This window comes from Rhinatrema bivittatum, chromosome 5 (genome assembly GCF_901001135.1).
Source record: "Rhinatrema bivittatum chromosome 5, aRhiBiv1.1, whole genome shotgun sequence".
Classification (NCBI taxonomy): Eukaryota; Metazoa; Chordata; class Amphibia; order Gymnophiona; family Rhinatrematidae; genus Rhinatrema; species Rhinatrema bivittatum.
The window spans coordinates 227538312-227558416 of NC_042619.1; the positions used below are offsets into that span (position 1 = coordinate 227538312).

The 20105-nt window shown below is 45.9% G+C and overlaps 1 protein-coding gene across 2 annotated transcripts in view; it reads left to right on the forward strand.

The window, feature by feature from the left end:
* The window catches only part of PHEX (phosphate regulating endopeptidase homolog X-linked), a 275511-nt gene that overhangs the window by 126577 nt on the left and 128829 nt on the right, over nucleotides 1-20105 (forward strand). For both annotated transcript variants that reach the window (XM_029603400.1, XM_029603401.1), the window contains exons 7-10: nucleotides 2193-2309; nucleotides 7630-7713; nucleotides 9588-9733; nucleotides 20000-20093. In XM_029603400.1, the coding sequence (XP_029459260.1) occupies nucleotides 2193-2309; nucleotides 7630-7713; nucleotides 9588-9733; nucleotides 20000-20093 (441 nt within the window). The remainder of the gene's footprint in view (nucleotides 1-2192; nucleotides 2310-7629; nucleotides 7714-9587; nucleotides 9734-19999; nucleotides 20094-20105) is intronic.

A 20105-nucleotide genomic window follows, 5' to 3' on the forward strand; every position in this document is an offset into this window, starting at 1 on the left:
CTTCATTCAACGGTCCCAGCACTGCTACTCCGGCTCTTCCTTTCAACTCCTCCGACTCCTTTGCTGGAGAAGAGGAAATAGGTCCACCACTCTCACAACCAGGAGAAAAAACTTCCAAGGATGACAAAGACTCCAGCAAGCCGGGAGAGGACTGAAAACCCGGTAGTAAACCTCCCCTCTGACCCCCCCCATCACAGTCGCATTGATGATATCATCGTGGGCTGCAAACCCAAGGGGAGAAACGCATGGAACCGGAGCAGGCGGAAGATGCTGATCTGGGAGACTCAGCGTGGTTTCCCCAGGCGACTGCGGTGCTCCCTTACTGTCAGTCGCAGTGAGGAGAGGTACCCCCTGCACTACAGTTGCGGCAGCAAATTAAGTTATCAATCGCTGGGTAGTAGGTAAGGGTTCGTCCGAGGGGGAAAACGCGAACCTTGCCTTTTCTCTTCGCGGGCATTTCTTAAGGAAAATTTGAAATATTCAGGAGAGAGCGATCCACTGTTGCCGCTCATGCCGCCATCTTGGCCCCTTGACCAGCTATTTTACACATTGTATTCAGGGCACGCTGAAATACTACCACTGTATTTGGACTGCTTTGAAAATGCAGCACACAGAGCACTGAAGGGATGCCCCATGAACTGCAACAAGACTGTTGACTGTTTCATCCTACTCCTTCAGTGTCATTTCGGTGTAATTGGTGCTTCTGAGGGCCTGATTCACGAGGGTTGTTTCCCATGCAGACAAAATAAAGAAAATCCTTAATGAATCAACCCCCTAAATGCGTGAATTTGAGCTGACAAATCCCTTCCAGAAGAAGTGGTGAGGATGAAAACAGTAAATGAATTCAAAAGGGCATGGGATAAACACTGTAGGTCCTTAAGGACTAGGGGTTGAAAATGAAGGAAAGGGTGCATGGGGGTAACCTGCACAAAACAGCAGTTACTACCCTTAACAGAAGGCATGGGGATTACTAACCTTAACCAGTTAGCCTTCTTGCTTGTGATGTAACTGCAACATCGCTCTGTGCTTCAACGGTAGGGGAAAAAGGGGAATTGGATTCAGACAGCCATCACTGGGCCCTGACTTTTACGGTCCAGGGTACTGATATACAGACAGTAGGGATAAAGCACAGGACTGCTTCTATGGCCAAGTCCAAAAAGCAAAGCACATTCAAGCAGCATTGTCTGAATTATCATGAAGGCTCCTTACTCCAATAATTGTTGCTAACAATAATTTTGTAATGGGTTTGACAGTTACTTGGTTTGGATTGTAATTATTGCTACCCTTAACACAAGGCTTGGGGGTAACCTGCACAGAGAGGCAGTTACTACCATGGGAAGCTTGCTGGTCAGGCTGGTTAAACCATTTGGTCTTTTTCTGCTGTCATTAATATGTTACTATATGTACCACTCTTTAATAGTAAATGATCGCCTCTAAGGTACTGCATATACGCAGTGCAGTAAGTTTGTCTTTTTTTAGATTTTTGTTGTTAATCACATAAATGTGAGCTAAAGGTGAGGCTCAGGCACAGAACGAACAGGAGCTTATTTATACCTTACCCCCATGCTATAGAGTGTGTGAATGCAGAGGGGCGAAACGGAAATACGCAAGATAACTTTGAAGCCTTCCATAGGTTGAGCTGCATTGCTGCCCCCTTCCTCTTTGCCTCTTGCTGCAGGGTTGTTTATTTTCTTGGCCATTAGAGCACTTTTCCCTTCCCTTGAAAGGAAGGTCTTTGCTCTCATTGCCGGGTTTTTTCATGTCACTGATGTGATGTCTGCAGCCACCAGCAGAAACGAGCGTTCCCCAGCCGTAAGGCTGTATCCATGCCAGGGACTGATCTGGTTGAGCTTGTTGCCTTGGTTGCAGTTGCAAAGTCACTCGGTCCTCTTCCCATCCCTATCACCTTCTCTCTCTTAGGATGGAAATATAATGATGGGTGTCATCATATTTCCCCAACCGAGAACACTCTATTCAATACAATTTTGAACTTTATTTTGTAAGAGTCTTCTTGATTTGATGAAATCTATTTTTTGTGCAGTATTTCTAGGGGACCACTGAATGATTCAAATCAAAGAATGAAGAATAAAACAAAAATCAACCATTTTTGTTTTAGGTCATTTTTCATGCCACAGCTACTGTACATGCCAGTTGATGCTGTAAATGTCACTCCTTTTTTCTTTCTTTTCTAGTACAGAGATGCCCTTTTGAAGTTCATGGTTGACGTGGCGGTTCTTCTGGGAGCCAACGTCTCCCGGGCTGAGTCCGATATGAAATCCGTGCTGAAACTGGAAATCAAAATAGCCGAGGTTGGTATGTGTAATGTGCAATTGCTTTAGATTCAACTTCCTGTCTTAATTTTGGATGTCAAGAGGGGCTTTCACTGAAACAATATGTTTTTTTTCATCAGGGGGTGGGGCGGATGGGCAGTGACGTTTGGATATTGACATCGGAAGTCGGGATTCTGTACGAAACAGGCTCGCACAACGTTTCCAGCACATTGCTGGAAGAAAAATAAAATACTTGATATATTATAAAAATGGGACCCTTCAGAATGGGGTCAGAGATGGGCTAAAAAGAAAAAAAATCTACAGGGAGGTAGAAATTAGTTTAAAAATATAAAACTGTAAGCATATCTTATGGGAAACGTTGGACCCAGACCTATAGCACTTCCAGATGGGTTGTGATGAGCTCCTGTTTGCAAAAGACTTTTGCTGTAGACATGGAGAGGAAAAAACCTTTTGGAAAATAGAGAAGAGCTTAAGAAAGTCCCTTTTCATCTCTTCTTTAGTTTCCCTTTACAGTTTTGTCAGCTGGTTGTCTTTGGGGGTCCTGCTACAATACTGCTTTGTATCAGTTCTCTAGCGCCACTCATGCTCATATGCAACGCTGTGCAGCTGCATAAGAGAGCCAGTCCCTATTCCATGGAGCTTACAGTCCAGTCAACGCACACAAATAAGACAAATAATTTTCTAATAAATCGCTTAACTATTACAGTAAAACATGTTTAACAGGAGAGGGCCAAGATCAGGAAGAGTTGGGGGGAGGGTGAGTGTTCGATTTGAAAGCGATCTCAGCTAGGTCTGCTCTTACCCACGTTGCTCATATCCAATAAATAACACTGAGAAGCACCCAAGATTTCAGAAAGTAAAGCCATTAGCAAGCTACTAGAATGAAGATTTTAAGGGAGACAGATTTCACCACTTTCAAAAAGAAGGAATATTTTTTAGATTTTGAAGAGTGATGAAATTATGGGGCATTTTGCCAATGGAAGCATTTGAGACCACCACACTGAGAGGATTGTTTGCTAAACCACTTTAACAGCTGATTTTCATGTAGGCGTTATTTGCAGATTTAGTGCCTGGGAATCGTGCGCCGGCGGCCGGCCCAGCATGCGCAAGTTACGCCTGCCTCGGGCAGGCGTAACTTGTGCAACAAAGATAGGGGGGTTTAGGTAGGGCTGGGGTGGTGGGTTAGGTAGGGGAAGGGAGGGGAAGGTGCGGGGGATGGAAGGAAAGTTCCCTCCGAGGCCGTTCCGATTTTGTAGCGGCCTCGGAGGGAACGGAGGCAGGCTGCGCGGCTCGGCGTGCGCAGGCTGCCGATTTTGCACAGCCTTGCGTGCGCCGATCCCGGATTTTAACAGATATGTGCGGCTTCGCGCATATCTATTAAAATTCCGCGTACTCTTGTTTGCGACTGGTGCGCGGACAAAAGTATGCGTGTGCGCAAATTTGTAAACTCTACCCCTAAATATGCCACAGGAATTCCTCTTATTAATGTGGCTAAAGGCATATGCACTATGGAACCTGAGCATGCTTTTAGTTGCATTTAAAGTGGGCAATGTTCAGTCAAGCCTATATTTAAATGCCTTTGAACATAGAACATAAAAACATGCCATACTGGGTCAGACCAAGGGTCCATCAAGGCCAGCATCCTGTTTCCAACAGTGGCCAATCCAGGCCATAAGAACCTGGCAAGTACCCAAAAACTAAGTCTATTCCATGTTACCATTGCTAATGGCAGTGGCTATTCTCTAAGTGAACTTAATAGCAGGTAATGGACTTCTCCTCCAAGAACTTATCCAATCCTTTTTTAAACACAGCTATACTAACTGCACCAACCACATCCTCTGGCAACAAATTCCAGAGTTTAATTTTGCGTTGAGTAAAAAAGAACTTTCTCCGATTAGTTTTAAATGTGCCCCATGCTAACTTCATGGAGTGCCCCCTAGTCTTTCTACTATCCGAAAGATTAAATAACCGATTCACATCTATCTGTTCTGGACCGCTCATGATTTTAAACACCTCTATCATATCCCCCCTCAATCGTCTCTTCTCCAAGCTGAAAAGTCCTAACCTCTTTAGCCTTTCCTCATAGGGGAGCTGTTCCATCCCCTTTATCATTTTGGTTGCCCTTCTCTGTACGTTCTCCATCGCAACTATATCTTTTTTGAGATGCGGCTACCAGAATGGCCCTCTTAGCACACTGGGAGCTAAATCTGGCATTTTACAGCTGATAATGCTGCATTACTGGCAATGGTAATGCCAGGTCCCCTCTTATTCCCCCAACCTGCAATTAAAGAATCAAGGACCCCATGGCCTGAAGCAACTATCCCCAACAATCAGAGTCAACATCAAGGCCTCCCCCACCTCCCCTCATGGTCCAAGTAATCTCCCACCCTCTGCCCTAAGTCAAGATCAAAGGTCTGCCATGGCTGGATCAACTCAACCACTCCAGCCACTTAATCTCACCCCCCCACCCTCCCCCACCACCTACACCATCCAAAGTGAGCCGATCATGATGGAGGCATGAGAAATCAGGATCTCTTCCTGTTCTGACAAGAACAAACTTCAGAATGGCGTTGGGTGCCTTCTCGTAGGACAAAAAAAACTTTGGGTCACAGGGCCCTTGATGTTGACACCGGCGGTGGTGGAGGAATTACTATGGGCCATGGAGTGGGGTCCATTATGTTGTGGTGGCTTGGGAGGAGGATGACAGCCCGCATCAGTCTTATCCTTAGTAATGGGAGGCCATCAGAACCACTTAACTATGCTTCCGAAGTAGAGCTAAGTTTTAGTGTTACCAGTGAGTTAACACAAATTGAGTTGCTTAACATAATTTCTGCTAACGCAGTTTAATATCAATGGGCTTCTTTGTATGAAGTTTCATGGGACACAGATGTACCTGAATGTAATCCGCTTTGAAGTGCGGCCGAAAAGTGCAAAAAATGGAATATAAAAATCTAAATAAATAAAATCATTTTTTGCATTAGGCAGTGGTATGTCCAAGTAACTTGGACCAGCACTCTAAAGTGCATTAAATAATGCAGGCTGAATGTGTATGAAAGCCTGTTTTTTTTGTGTTAATGCTTGTGCTAGCATTAATGAACTTAAGTAAATAAACCCCCTAAATCAGTTCAAAAGTACATTGTACAAGATTTTAGAGGAAAAAGATATTGGTGGGTAGGATAATATAGACAGATGCTATGGAAGAGAGCTGGTCCAGTAAGTTTAGCTCAATTGCTGTAACTGGGGCTGGGAAGAAGCTTTGTTTAGTCTGCCCCAGCCTGGATCACCACCTTGGAGAGAGCTGATAGGCAATGAGAAAGCTGAATTTGAGCAGCACTCAACAATACTCAGTGCCGCTGCCGCTTTCATCTGTTGCCCATTATTCCTATCCCTAGCTGGATTTCCGGCTGCAGGGGGTGGGGGAGGAAGGCAGAGGGGTGGGGAGGTTCCAGCCCTGAGTCTGCCTGTTCCCACTCTAGGGTCTCAACTTGAATTCACAATGTTCATTTTATGGCCTCTCTGTTTGCTTTGGTTATCAGGATTTGGTTACTGCTGAGCTGAACACAATCCCCATTTTAAGTCAAGCCCCTGCTGTTGCCTATCCCTCTTCTGGGTTTCTCCCACACAGGCTGATACAGAAAAACTCGCGGGACAGCCGACGAGCGCACAGACCACTCTCCTGGGCGCGTGATTCAGGAGGGTGGCCTATGCAAATTAGGGCCTGCAGTAAAAAGAGGCGCTAGGAACAATAGCGCGTTCCTAGCGCCTCCTTTTTGACAGGCTGTCAGCGGGTTTGACAGCCTATGCTCAATTTTGCCAGCGTCAGTTCTCAAACCCGCTGACAGCCACGGATTTGGAAAACGGACGCCGGTATAATTGAGCGTCCGTCTTCTGACCCGCGGGCCGACTTAAAATTTTATTTTTTTTTTACATTTTTGATTTTTTTTATTTTGGGGGCCTCCGACTTAATATTGCTATGATATTAAGTCGGAGGGTGTACAGAAAAGCAGTTTTTTCTGCTTTTCTGTACACTTCCCCAGCGCCGGCAGAAATTAACGTCAGCCTTTGGGCAGGCGTTAATTTTTAAAAGTAAAATGTGCGGCTTCGCTGCACATTTTGCTTTCTGGATCTGCAGGAATAACTAACTAATAGGGCCATCAACATGCATTTGCATGTTGCGGGCACTATTAGTTTCGGGGGGGTTGGCCACGCGTTTTCAACGCGTTTTTGACGTGCTATTACCCCTTACTGAATAAGGGGTAAAGCTAGCACGTCGAAAATGCGCGGCCAAACCCGGGCTAACGGCCCGACAGTTGGGGCAGGGAGGAAGAGAGGTGGGTAGGTGAACAGGTGCTCTGCTAATTGGCTTCCTCCTTAGAAATTCTGGAAATGTCACCTAACCTATAAAACAAAAGCACGGCTATCCCACTTTATTTCCCACGAGGAATGTTCTCACAAAATATGCAAACTTTACCAAATTCTCTCAAAATGGACTGCTTAGCGGAGAAATGAACATTTGCATATCCTGTCTCTGTCTGATTACCTGATCCTAAAAGTGCAACTCATGAAAACAATCCTAATATGCGTTTCCACTCTCATAGAATCTGCTCAAGAGAAGTTCTTAAAAATAGCATTAGCAGAAGTCTGCACTGATTCCCAAAACTGCCTCTGCCAGCTGTCCTGAGTCCTGAAGCATATACTTATGGATAGCCCTTCTAGGTTCACGTCACGCTTGCCACCTGTCTTCAGCGTTCTGCATCATGCCCACAAACTAACATGCCTCATACCTCAAAGCACAGGGAAGCAAATCTTTTTTGGTGGAAAGAATGCTCTAGGGCAAGAGGTCCCAGTAAGGCGGTTGTAGGGGGTAGACTCAGGATCAGTGTCAGAAAACCTTCATGAAAGGGGTGTTGGATGATTGGAATGGACTCTAAGTGGAGATGGCGGCAGCAGAATAGGTAATAGAGAAGTTCAGGAAGCCCTGGGATACCCCTATGCAATCCACTTTGGGCCGACCATTACGAAAAGCCAGAATATCTTAAATGCTTATAGACAGATAAATAGGCACAGAGGATCATGAGAGAGAAAGTGAGGGGCGAGCCAGAAATCAAGCGGGGTCTAGGGCATTGCGAGAAGTATGAAACTGAGCAGACTGGGTTAGGCTAATGAGACACTTTTTAAAAACTTTTTTTTCTTCATATTTTTTTAAGTATTTATCATCAAAGAGATCACTGTTGAAATTGCTGCATTATGTGGAATAAAACTCGGAGAAAAGAGTTGTGGCCGACTACATAAAATTGCTGGCATGACCAATGAATGTGTCTACTTTATTGCCGTGCAGATTTTGGTTCCTCACGAGAACAGGACAAGTGAAGCCATGTACAACAAAATGAACATATCGGAGCTGAGCACCATGATTCCTCAGGTGGGTGGGATTTCGTTTGCTGCAAGGGTGGTCAGAAACTTTCTGATGCCATAATGCTGCTTAAGAGCCAACCCGGCACACATGCGGTCCAGTGGTCAGAGAAGGGCCAGAGTCCCTGAAAGTCACGAGTTCAAATCCTGCTCTTCCAATGATTCTGCATGGCGTTGGGGGAAGATTTCTTCCTTGCCAAAATTTACTTGAACGGAATTGGTTAATAGCAATTGTAGGAGACTTTGCGCATAATCCTGAAGGAGAGAGAGTTAATGAGAGAAAAATATTGTTCTTGGAGCTGAGAGCTGAGTATTGACTTTGTCTAAAGTCAAGGCACGTTGAAAGCCAGAACACAGGGGACACGAGTAATGGCTTGGGTTCAAGGCTTAAATTCTCCTAAATTATTTCCCAGATATTTCCTCTCTCTGATTGGGGGGGGGGGGGGGGCAGCACAATCCTGCTGCTTCTGAAAGGGGGACCCTCTAATCCTGATACTTGCGGAGAAGGAGCTGAGATTTTTTTCCTGCAATGGTGCCGCTGCCAGGGGTGGGGTGTTGGGGGGGAGGGGTCCCATGCAATCCTGCTGCCTCTGAAGGTCTCCGTACCATTAGGCCTCTGGAGCTGCCTTGCCACAATTCACTACCATTGCTTACGCCTGCCTAATGCCGGGATTGTGGGCGAGTGGTTTTCCCAACTTGTGGGCCAACTATACTGATCTCGTGCATCACAAGATAAGCACAACCAGCCCACAAAGCTTGCAAACGCTCGCAGTTTGGTGGTTCTGGCATTGTTGGAAAAATATTTATTAGCGCCCAAGCCCAGGCAGCTAGGGAAGAATTTGTGCCCTGCTTGGGCTCACGGAACAGACTACCTGAGCAACATTTTTATATACAATGGACTGAGAAAGCAATGGAACCAGCTTGTTATGTTTAGTACCTAAAGAATATTAGCTTTGAACATTTATAGTGTTCAGACAAGATTATTATATTTTAGGATATTTATGTGATAAGAACATAAGAAGTGCCGTGCTGAGTCAGAGCGACGGCCCATCAAGCCCAGCATCCTGTCTCTCACAGCAGGCAATCTGGGTCGCCTGGAAGCACCCGGCAAATCCCAATAGGAAAGCGCCCGCCTGCCTTCCGCCTTCTGTTTGCATGGGCGGCCGAGCAGAGGTAAAAAAACAGCGTATGTGCGTGCATCTGAAAATCAAATGCGCGGGCGACGTTCACCCTCTTTTTAACCGCGCTTAAAGCGCATCTGCTGTGGAAGCCTCCTCACTGGCTAGAGGAAGGCAATGTACCTGAGCAAAATGGCTTTGAAATTTAATTTAACTACTATTAATGCAATTATATAAAAGAAATGTTCCTGTGAGAAATATTTTTTCCATTAATAAATTGCTTAAATGTTCGTATGCTAGGGAGATATGCAGCTGAGGGTACAGGAGAACTGGTCTATGCATCTGTCTGTCTGTCTTGAACAGTACTTCTTAAACCTGTCCTCAGCATCTCCTTCCAGTTTGGTTTTTGGGATATCCCTAATGAATATACATGGAGGACTTTGCATGTATTGTCTCCCTGTATGCAAATATTCCTCTTCATTTATTTATCTCACAAAGCGAGTTAGAGCAGTAAGGGATCAGGAATGTGCAAAGAACTTTTTTTGTTCTATTTCATTGAGGAGGTTTTTAGTTTTTTACTGTGCGTTAAAAGAAGAGAATTTTTTTTCCTTTCATTTCATTTTGAAAACAGAGAATCCTTGGTCTAGAAGATACAGGTTTCGCTCTTAAATTTGCCCCTCTGAATTTGTCAATTGGCAGAAAATAAATATGCAGTCTTTTACTGAAACCTGGGGTAATCTGTATTTTTTATGTTCTCTCCCTTCAGTTTGACTGGCTTGGATACATCAAGAAAGTCATCGACACTAAACTGTACCCTCACCTAAAGGATATCAGCCTGTCAGAAAACGTGATTGTCCGGGTGCCCCAGTATTTCAAAGACTTGTTCAAGATACTTGAATCCGAGAGGAAAAAGTAAGCATCTTGCCCGCTTCTGACATCGTGATGCGGTCCTGTGCTTTTGCGGGAGACATTGCAAACGCATTTGCTGCTGAGAATGTCAGAGGTCAAAAGCTTGAGTTCTACAAGTCACTGGATCTCGCCTATGAAACGTACAATATGTATACATAGGAAAATGTTTCATGCTGCTTCATTTTAGTATAGAGGGTGATATGAGTCTCCTTACAGTGCTTGCGAATCCGTGGGTACCTTGAACCCCTGGCAAAGCTTCCCTTAATAATTACGCTGGCTGGCTGGTGATGCTGGGAAATCCCGGTGTCTATATCAGCTGGCCTAGCCCGGCCCACCCCTGTCCTAGTGCTGCCTCTTTTCCCATGGAGGGTCCTATGGCAATTTTTAAGGGGTTTTCTTTGTGGATAAAGTTATTTACCCACCCGGAGAATTCCTTTAATAGATGCCCACTTAATGTCACAATTTGTTTTGCACTTTTGTTTTTCTTGAGGAGGACGGGGTTTGCACAAAGCTTAAATTCCCCTTTACTACTTGAAATCTTGCTATCACAATTACACGCTGTTGTGTGTTTTTGACTTTACCTTCCTCTGAGCCAGTGGGACCTGTCCCAAACCCCTGTACACTGCCACCTGTGATACGGAGATGGAGATATGAAGCTGAGGCACTACAGGCCCTCATTCGCAGGCTGCCAGGGGGACTTTCCCTGATCGAGTCCCCAGCTTCGTCACTTTGCCATCTGGCCATTGCTGTGACAAATCTGGCCAGTGAGCCACTGTAACTTGCCACTTGTGCACCTGGAATCTGCAACACGGGGGTTGCTTTTGGTGCAATGGATGGGATTCCCTCCTCCTTCCTTGGGGCCACTGTGAGTGCTGCCTCTGCAGCACTCTGAAACCCCGTACTGGCCCATTGGACCGAGGCCGTGTCTGGCAACTCAACTTGGGTCTCCTGCATGGCAGTGCACGGTGCTGTGACTGGAGCCATCCTTCGTTGAAGTTTCGTTTTAATGCATTTTTTTTCCCATCAATGGAGATACTCTTTATTGTCAATGCATATTTTATCCTGGTGCAGCTCTTAAAAAAAGTGTGCATGCTTTTGAAAATCGTTAAGTACGTGTGTGAATGGTTTCCCTGCCCCCCCCCCCCCCCCAACTCTGGCCCCTGGGAATACCTCTGTGCAGTGCAGGCAAAAGTGCATGGGGGATCCCTTCTGCAGGCACTTTTACACGCACAGCCCCCCTGCCCACAGGAGGGTTGGTTTCGGCACCAAGGCCCAGTGCCAGATGCTGCCCGTTTCAAGACCCGATAGTTGCTTTTTTAAAAGCAGAGTCAGGGAGAGGTCCATATTCAAAAGGCTTAGGCGGGTGCGACTGCCTTTGACACACGTGAATCTGGCCATTTGAATATATCCCCACTTTGTCCAGGTAACTTCCTCCACACAAATTCTAGTCCAACTCCCTTCCCCTATCAGCCTCTCTCTGATTCACTCTGCATGCTTTCCCCTTCCTCCCCATACCCTCTCTGGCTGTCTCTCATATACCCACCTCCATCACTCCCGCTGGCTCTCACACACCCTTTACGTCTCTGTTTCCATATTTCCATTTCTGGATATTTTTTCACACACTTCCTCCCCCCTCCAGCTCTCCTGCAACCCCCTCCCTGGTTCCCTTACACACCTCTAAAGCCTTTTTCCCAGCTCTCTTGAATCCCCAACATCACCCCAGCTCTCTCAACACCCCCCCCCCCCCCCTATTCTTATTCTCCCATCTCTGTTACAGCCCTCTACCCCCTCCATTGCTGTCTTGCATGTCTCCATCCCCCACACAACCCCTTCTCCCACATGGCCCTCTCTCATCCCCTCTGTTCCCCCAACCCTAGTCTGGACCCTTTCACACCTGCTGTGGACCACATGGAAGCACTGAATTTAGGGAAGAAAAAGATGACTTCCGGGAGATTGTGTGTGTGTATGTGTGTGTGTGTGTGTATGTATGTATGTATGTATGTATGTGTTTAAGATAATGTACCAGAGAAGGTTGTCAGATGGATTGAACCAAATCATGGTGAACTAGAAGATGTGATAGGCCTGATTGACAAACTGAAGAATAGTAAATCACCTGGACCGGATGGTATACATCCCAGAGTTCTGAAGGAACTCAAAAATGAAATTTCAGACCTATTAGTAAAAATTTGTAACCTATCATTAAAATCATCCATTGTACCTGAAGACTAGAGTATAGCTAATGTAACCCCAGTATTTAAAAAGACTTCATTGCCAGGAAAAATAGTGGAAAGTGTTCTAAACATTAAAATCACAGAACATATAGAAAGACATGGTATAATGGAACAAAGTCAGCATGGCTTTACCCAAGGCAAGTCTTGCCTCACAAATCTGCTTCACTTTTTTGAAGTAGTTAATAAACACATGGATAAAGGTGAACCGGTAGATGTAGTGTACTTGGATTTTCAGAAGGCGTTTGACAAAGTTCCTCATGAGAGGCTTCTAGGAAAAGTAAAAAGTCATGGGATAGGTGGCGATGTCCTTTCGTGGATTACAAACTGGCTAAAAGACAGGAAACAGAGAGTAGGATTAAATGGGCAATTTTCTCAGTGGAAGGGAGTGGCCAGTGGAGTGCCTCAGGGATCTGTATTGGGACCCTTACTTTTCAATATATTTATAAATGATCTGGAAAGAAATACGACGAAGGAGGTAATCAAATTTGCAGATGATACAAAATTGTTCAGAGTAGTTAAATCACAAGCAGATTGTGATAAATTGCAGGAAGACCTTGTGAGACTGGAAAATTGGGCATCCAAATGGCAGATGACATTTAGGGGTAGATTTTCAGAGCCCTACTCGCCTAAATCCGCCCAAAACCGGGCGGATTTAGGCGAGCAGGGCCCTGCGCGCCGGGAAGCCTATTTTACATAGGCCTCCCGGCGCGCGCAGAGCCCCGGGACTCGCGTAAGTCCCGGGGTTCTCGGAGGGGGGCGTGTCGGGGGCGTGTCGGGGGGCGGGCCCGGTCGTCGCGGCGTTCCGGGGGCGTGTCGGCAGCGTTTTGGGGGCGGGTACGGGGCGTGGCTACGGCCCGGGGGCGTGGCCGCGCCCTCCGTACCCGCCCCCAGGTCGCGGCCCGGCGCGCAGCAGGCCCGCTGGCGCGCGGGGATTTACGTCTCCCTCCGGGAGGCGTAAATCCCCCGACAAAGGTAAGGGGGGGGTGTAGACAGGGCCGGGCGGGTGGGTTAGGTAGGGGAAGGGAGGGGAAGGTGAGGGGAGGGCAAAGGAAAGTTCCCTCCAAGGCCGCTCCGATTTCGGAGCGGCCTTGGAGGGAACGGGGGGAGGCAGCGCGGCTCGGCGCGCGCAGGCTATACGAAATCGATAGCCTTGCGCGCGCCGATCCAGGATTTTAGCCGATACGCGCGACTACGCGCGTATCTACTAAAATCCAGCGTACTTTTGTTTGCGCCTGGAGCGCAAACAAAAGTAGGCTGTTCGCGCTCGTCTGAAAATCTACCCCTTAATGTGGATAAGTGCAAGGTGATGCATATAGGGAAAAATAACCCATGCTATAGTTACAAAATGTTAGGTTCTATATTAGGTGCTACCACCCAAGAAAGAGATCTAGACGTCATAGTGGATAACACATTGAAATCGTCAGTTCAGTGTACTGTGTCAGTCAAAAAAGCAAACAGAATGTTGGGAATTATTAGAAAGGGAATGGTGAATAAAACAGAAAATGTCATAATGCTTCTGTATCGCTCCATGGTGAAGACCGCACCTTGAATACTGTGTACAATTCTGGTCATCGCATCTCAAAAAAGATATAGTTGTGATGGAGAAGGTACAGAGAAGAGCGACCAAAATGATAAGGGGAATGGAACAGCTCCCCTATGAGGAAAGACTAAAGAGGTTAGGACTTTTCAGCTTGGAGAAGAGACAGCTGAGGGGGGATATGATAGAGGTGTTTAAAATCATGAGAGGTCTAGAACAGGTAGATGTGAATCGGTTATTTACTCTTTCGGATAGTAGAAAGACTAGGGGGCACTCCATGAAGTTAGCATGTGGCATATTTAAAACTAATCGGAGAAAGTTCTTTTTCACTCAATGCACAATTAAACTCTGGAATTTGTTGCCAGAGGATGTGGTTAGTACAGTTAGTGTAGCTAAGAACATAAGAACATAAGAATATGCCATACTGGGTCAGACCAAGGGTCCATCAAGCCCAGCATCCTGTTTCCAACAGTGGTCAATCCAGGCCATAAGAACCTGGCAAGTACCCAAAAACTAAGTCTATTCCATGTAACCATTGCTAATGGCAGTGGCTATTCTCTAAGTGAACTTAATAGCAGGTAATGGACTTCTCCTCCAAGAACTTATCCCAACATTCACAGCCTCTTTGTGCTTCCTCCAGAATTCAGCCCCCTCCTTACTTCCTCTGCAGTATTCATTCATCTCTTCACGCTGCCACCAGCATTCACCTTCTCCTTATGCTCCCCCATGATTCAACTCCTTCTTCACCTCCCTCCCAGTATTCACTCTCCTCGCCACCCTCAACTTTCATGCCCCTCACCATGCCCTCCAAGCATTCACCCCACTAGCACCACCAACATTCACCTCTCCTCACCTCAACCCTCGTTCAGTATTTACCTTCTCTCGCCCCCCCCCCCCCCCCCCCCCGAAATCACTCACAGGAGTCACAGCTCACCTGACTAATGCTCTAGAGTGCCTTCCTCTTCCTCTCTTTTGCTGTCAGTGGAGTCCCAAGTTCTGGGAGCACCAAGAGCTGCTGCAGACCTGCAACTGTATCTGCCCCAACACCCCCACCCTTCCTGTCCCTGTCTCAAGAGGCGGTATGTAGAGAGGACAGGATGGGGAGGGACTAGAGTGGGGAGCAGAGAGGCTCTTCTTTGCTGTGCTCTGTCCCCATGCCACAGGGGAAGGAGAGGAGGTGGGGAAAACCTTCAGCTTCCTGGCATCCCACATCTAACATAGCTATGAGGTCCTGGAACCAATACCGGTTCAATGCATGAGGCAAGCACCAGGAGCAGCAATGAGGGGAGACTGAAGGCACAGTCAAATAGAGTTGTGGGCACAGTTCCCATGTGGCCATGTCTAGGAATGCCACTGTCTGTGAGAATGGCTTAAATAATATGACATAAGCCACCAAGAACACCCTACTTTTTATTTTTCTATTTATTTATTTATTTTTTACTTTACTGAAAAGAAAAATTCCCTGTGTATTAAACCCACAGTATATTTAGTTCTTTCAGTGAACTGCATGTTGTGGGATAGGATGGACACCAATCATGAGAACTCTCCATTGGCTGCCTGTTGGATACAGGATCAAATGTACAATCCTCTGCTTCTCGTACAAGCTCCTGCGTGGCCAGCGGTGCCACATATTTGCACTAGAAATTGAGATGCCGTGACCCAGGGCGGAGCTTTGTTAATGGAACTAAAGTGCAAGAAGGTCCACCTGGTTTCCACTAGGCAGCAAGCCTTTAGATGTTGTGTGCCCTACGTATGGAACTGTCTCTGACTGGAAATATGTCTGACCTTTTCAGAGAAGCTTTCAATGACTAACGACAGGAGGATTTGGTTAGGGGTGGGACAGGATGGGATTTTTGGGGGAGGATTCTGTATTGGCAGCTTTGGATTTATGGGGTTAAATAGCTGATGGATGGAGGTCATTGATATTCCACGTTCAGGTTCACGAGTCTTATTGGAAGGCAAGGCAGTACTTGGTAGTTTTTAAAACTGGTAACTTTTAGCATTGGATATTTGAAAATGATGAAATATGGGTTTTTTTTTTGTTAATTGTAATATTATGGTATTTTTGTATTATTTGTTTAGCTTTGTCTGATTCTATGCAATGTTGTTGGTATTTTTAAAAAACCATTTTAACTAATTGTAACTCATCTAGAGCGCTACATGCATAAAGTGAGAAACATATGAAAGATAAATAAATACAGTGCAGTCTACAGAGCTCCTATGGCAGGGTCCCACTAATGTTTACTGCATGTTGCTAAATAGTCACATATTGCGGTCATTTATTTACAGGCATTGATATTCCGCCTTTTTTCCATGAGCCCATGGTACCAGAAGTTCAATTTCGCGCACCCTCCTAGTACACAAAATTTAACTACTGGTCTAGGGCTGTAGTTACCTCCTAATGTAATAATCCAGTGGTCTAAAAGTTAAGATAGACCAGCCCAGACCGCTGCCTCCACCTAGCAAAATTCAGCCCTCCCCCCTCCTCCCACCCAGTGACATCAAAATCCCACAGAAGCCCCTAGCAGTATCAAAATGAGCAAGTGGTTTAAATTTGATACTGGATACCAAGTCAGTAGGAGATAAGATGCAATTTTCCTGTTGGTCAGACTGAGGAGGGATAGATTGGGCAGAGGGAAGGGTCTAGATGCTGCTGAGGATGGAGAGGGTGTGTGTGTGTGGGTGGGTGGGTGTGGGTGTGTGTGTGTGGGAGGAGTTTGATACTAGCAGGGGGGAGGGAGAAGAGTCCGGGCAATGGAGTTGGATGTTGCCAGGGTGCAGAGGACCGGGGTGTTTCCAGTGGGGGCTTGGTTTTACCAGGGAGAGGGTTCCCCCAAGCTAATTCTCCCTTTAACTTCGGGCTGCTTAATACGGGGGTACTCAAAGGATATTCAGAGCTCACATGCTGTAGGGGCTGCACTCTCTCCTCTCAGTGCATGGCTCAGTATATCATTATTTTGGCACATCTGGTATTAAAACCTGACGCACCACGTGCAAGATAAAAGTATTCTGGAGTCAGCCGTCCCCTAAATGCATGCATACATTTCCCATCTCTGGGGACTGTGGGGTAAATTACATCACGAGAAAATAAGCGCCGCATGAAAGGCAGAACTGAGCAGGTCAGAGGATTCTAAGAGCTACTGCGAGTTATAAAATGTAATTGCTTTATAATAATAATGGTCTGCCCACTTGGTGCGGCATTTCATCTGGAGGCTGTGAATGAGAGGTAAGCATTTAATCCCCAGGAGGCCATACAAATCCTCCACTTTTGCTTCAAACTGCATTCAAGCACTGCAGAATTTTCCCGATGAAGTCACTCATCAGGACTCAGCAGTTTGCTAATACAACTCAGAGAAGTCCCCACGCTGCTGGAAAGCGCTCTCTCTCTCTCTCTCTCTCTTTTTTTTTCCCCCCCTCTACACATTTTTATGCACCGTGCTCAAGGATTATTGCCAAGTACAGTGGAGTGTCGGTTTGATCTATGTGAGCATTAGCCTGCACTGATTTACCAATTATGAGATAAGTCAATTGCATGTACTGAAGTGCTTGCTCCATAAAACTGAGTTTTCTTGATGACACTGTGGATATATTATAAATCTGCCATGCTCCCACATTCTCACCAATTAGCTTAGCTGACAACACGGACAGTTATATACATAATTTTTAACTTGGGCGTCATCAGACTACCTCCCGTATGGCTAAACTGCCTAATGAACTTGATTTATCTTTTCCCGCCATCGACTTTGGTCCAGATGATTCTTATCAGTGTATAAATGCTGTTCCATATTTAAGCATCAGGAACATTTTTTTTTTCTGTGCTTTATTAGTTACATATTATTATCCTTATTCACACTGGGGTAAATTGACTCGTAGATATTCCTTTTGGTCTCTGGAGGGCGGATAGTTGGGGACCCTCCCCCTCCCCCTTAGAGCAGCAACAGCCATAGCAGATGTTCCTGAGCTGTTCAGTAAAAATAAAGAGAGATTCAAAGCAGGCAGAAGGAAGCACTGTCATAGATGCTTCCTTTGATGCCCTCAATAGAGAAGCCCCCAAGCAGCCATTCTTCCAATCACACATGTACCTCCTGTTGTCCTCGGAGAGTCCTCACACCTAAGGAGATTTTACTCCTGCTCCCTGGCTGGCATCGGTCTCTGCCGGAGGGCTGCCTCTGCCGCTGGTATTACTTCCTACGGGAGCAATCTGGACACTTTGATAAAAAAAACCAAAACAAACATTAGGACTCGTGGGGAAAATAAGTCCACAAGCAGGATCAAACCCTAATTCCTTTACTGTGACACATAACACCAAAACAATAATTTAAGATCTTCCCCTTCTTTTTAAAACTGACTGTTTTCCTTGCAAAAATGACTTTTAGAGGAACGGTGCTAATTTTCTAGCATGGATTGTGGCTCTAAATGTCTATAAAACATGTTGGCCTACGCAGCCTATGCAACATTCACAACAAAATCTTTCTTATCTTAATATAAACCTCCAGGTCCACATTCGAAAGCCATTTAGACGGATAACTCACAAGTTATTAACTGGCCGGATAAAAATGGGGCATTCCGGGGAGGGGCTGAGATAACCGGCTAACGTAGCCGAATATCGGGTATATCTAGTTAGGTTAGCCGGATAACTTTACACCTGCAGCAGCTCTGCTCTTCCCCTCCCAATCCCCAAATTTTAGGTATGGGCCTCTTGGGCCGGGTACCCCCTAATCCCAAACCTCTCCTTATACAAGTCCCGTAACATACATCAGATAGCGGTGTCCTTCCCTTCCTTGTTGCCAGAGGACGTGGTTAGTGCAGTTAGTGTAGCTGGGTTCAAAAAAGGTTTGGATAAGTTCTTGGAGGAGAAGTCCATTAACTGCTATTAATCAATTTTACTTAGAGAATAGCCACTGCTATTAATTGCATCAGTACTCCAACTTAAACATACAAGGGAATGTTTGCTTGGTGGTAATCTTGTACGGGGGTTATTCAATGAGGATAACCGATTTGCAGTTATCCTCTCATGAACCTCCGTCTATTATTCTTTTATTAAGTTGAACAATATCTCACGAACTTTTTTTATATTTTTCAATTTTTCTAAAAATCCCTTCTCCCCTGCTGCTTTACCGCCCCACTAATGTCTTGTTACATACTTATCGGGACGTCGCCTCTGCGATGTACTATGGGTGCGGAGCTGCTTGTCCGACACGGGCCATGTTTCGGCACAGTGTGCCTGCTTCAGGGACTATGGGAGAACATGCTGTGTCCGATACCCAGTATCGGACACAGCATGTTCTCCCATAGTCCCTGAAGCAGGCACACTGTGCCGAAACATGGCCCGTGTCGGACAAGCAGCTCCGCACCCATAGTACATCGCAGAGGCGACGTCCCGATAAGTATGTAACAAGACATTAGTGGGGCGGTAAAGCAGCAGGGGAGAAGGGATTTTTAGAAAAATTGAAAAATATAAAAAAAGTTCGTGAGATATTGTTCAACTTAATAAAAGAATAATAGACGGAGGTTCATGAGAGGATAACTGCAAATCGGTTATCCTCATTGAATAACCCCCGTACAAGATTACCACCAAGCAAACATTCCCTTGTATGTTTAAGTTGGAGTATTTTTGAGAAGGGAAGGAGGTTGGTTAGTGACTAGTGATTAATTGCATCAGTAGCATGGGATCTTCTTAGTGTTTGGGTACTTGCCAGGTTCTTGTGGCCTGGTTTTGGCCTCTGTTGGAAACAGGATGCTGGGCTTGATGGACCCTTGGTCTGACCCAGCATGGCAATTTCTTATGTTCTTATGATCCCTCCCACCCACCCACAGTATGAGTCGTCCTGCTCTCTCCCCTCCCATCTCACCCCCCATACAAAAAAAAAAAAAACCTTGCCCGGAACGAGTTCTCAACTCACCCGTTCCCATCGATCCAGCGCTGCTTCTGACTTCTAGCGCCGGAAGCGTAAATTAATCATTGTGTACACTTCCAACACTAGGAAAGAAGGCTCGCTCTGATAGCGCTGAAAGTGTGCACACTCTGGGTAGTTTACGCTGCCAAGCAGCGCTGGGTCACCGGGAGTGGGTGAGTTGAGACCTCACTTTCCGGCAAGGTTTTGGTTTTTTTTGTTGTTTTTGTATGGGGGTGAGATGGGGGTGGGATCTGGAGAGGTGCGGGCAGAACTAAGTATATCCGGCTAACTTTAGGACAGCGCTGTGGCACGACCAGAGTTACCTGGACAAGTTAAGCAGCTAACTCCGAATATCGAGATTAGTACGCCCTAATCCTGTTCTAGCCTTTTCTAATTCTTTCTGCGGGTCTCTCTTTTACCCTTCCTTTCCTCAGAAAGATATGAGCAGAAAAATCAGTCCGAAATGGTTTTGCTGAGCCCTGAGAGTTTTTTTTTTTTCTTAGAGTGAATTCAACCCATTTTTCTTTCCTTTATTTGGTTTGGTCTGGCTGGCACATCTCTCTCTTTCGTGATAACGGGTGTGATATGTTTTTTTATTTTGCAGAACTCTGGCCAACTATCTTGTATGGAGACTGGTCTACTCGAGAATTCCTAGCCTTAGTCGGCGCTTTCAGTTTAGGCAGCTGGAATTTGCACGGGTAAGCTGACGT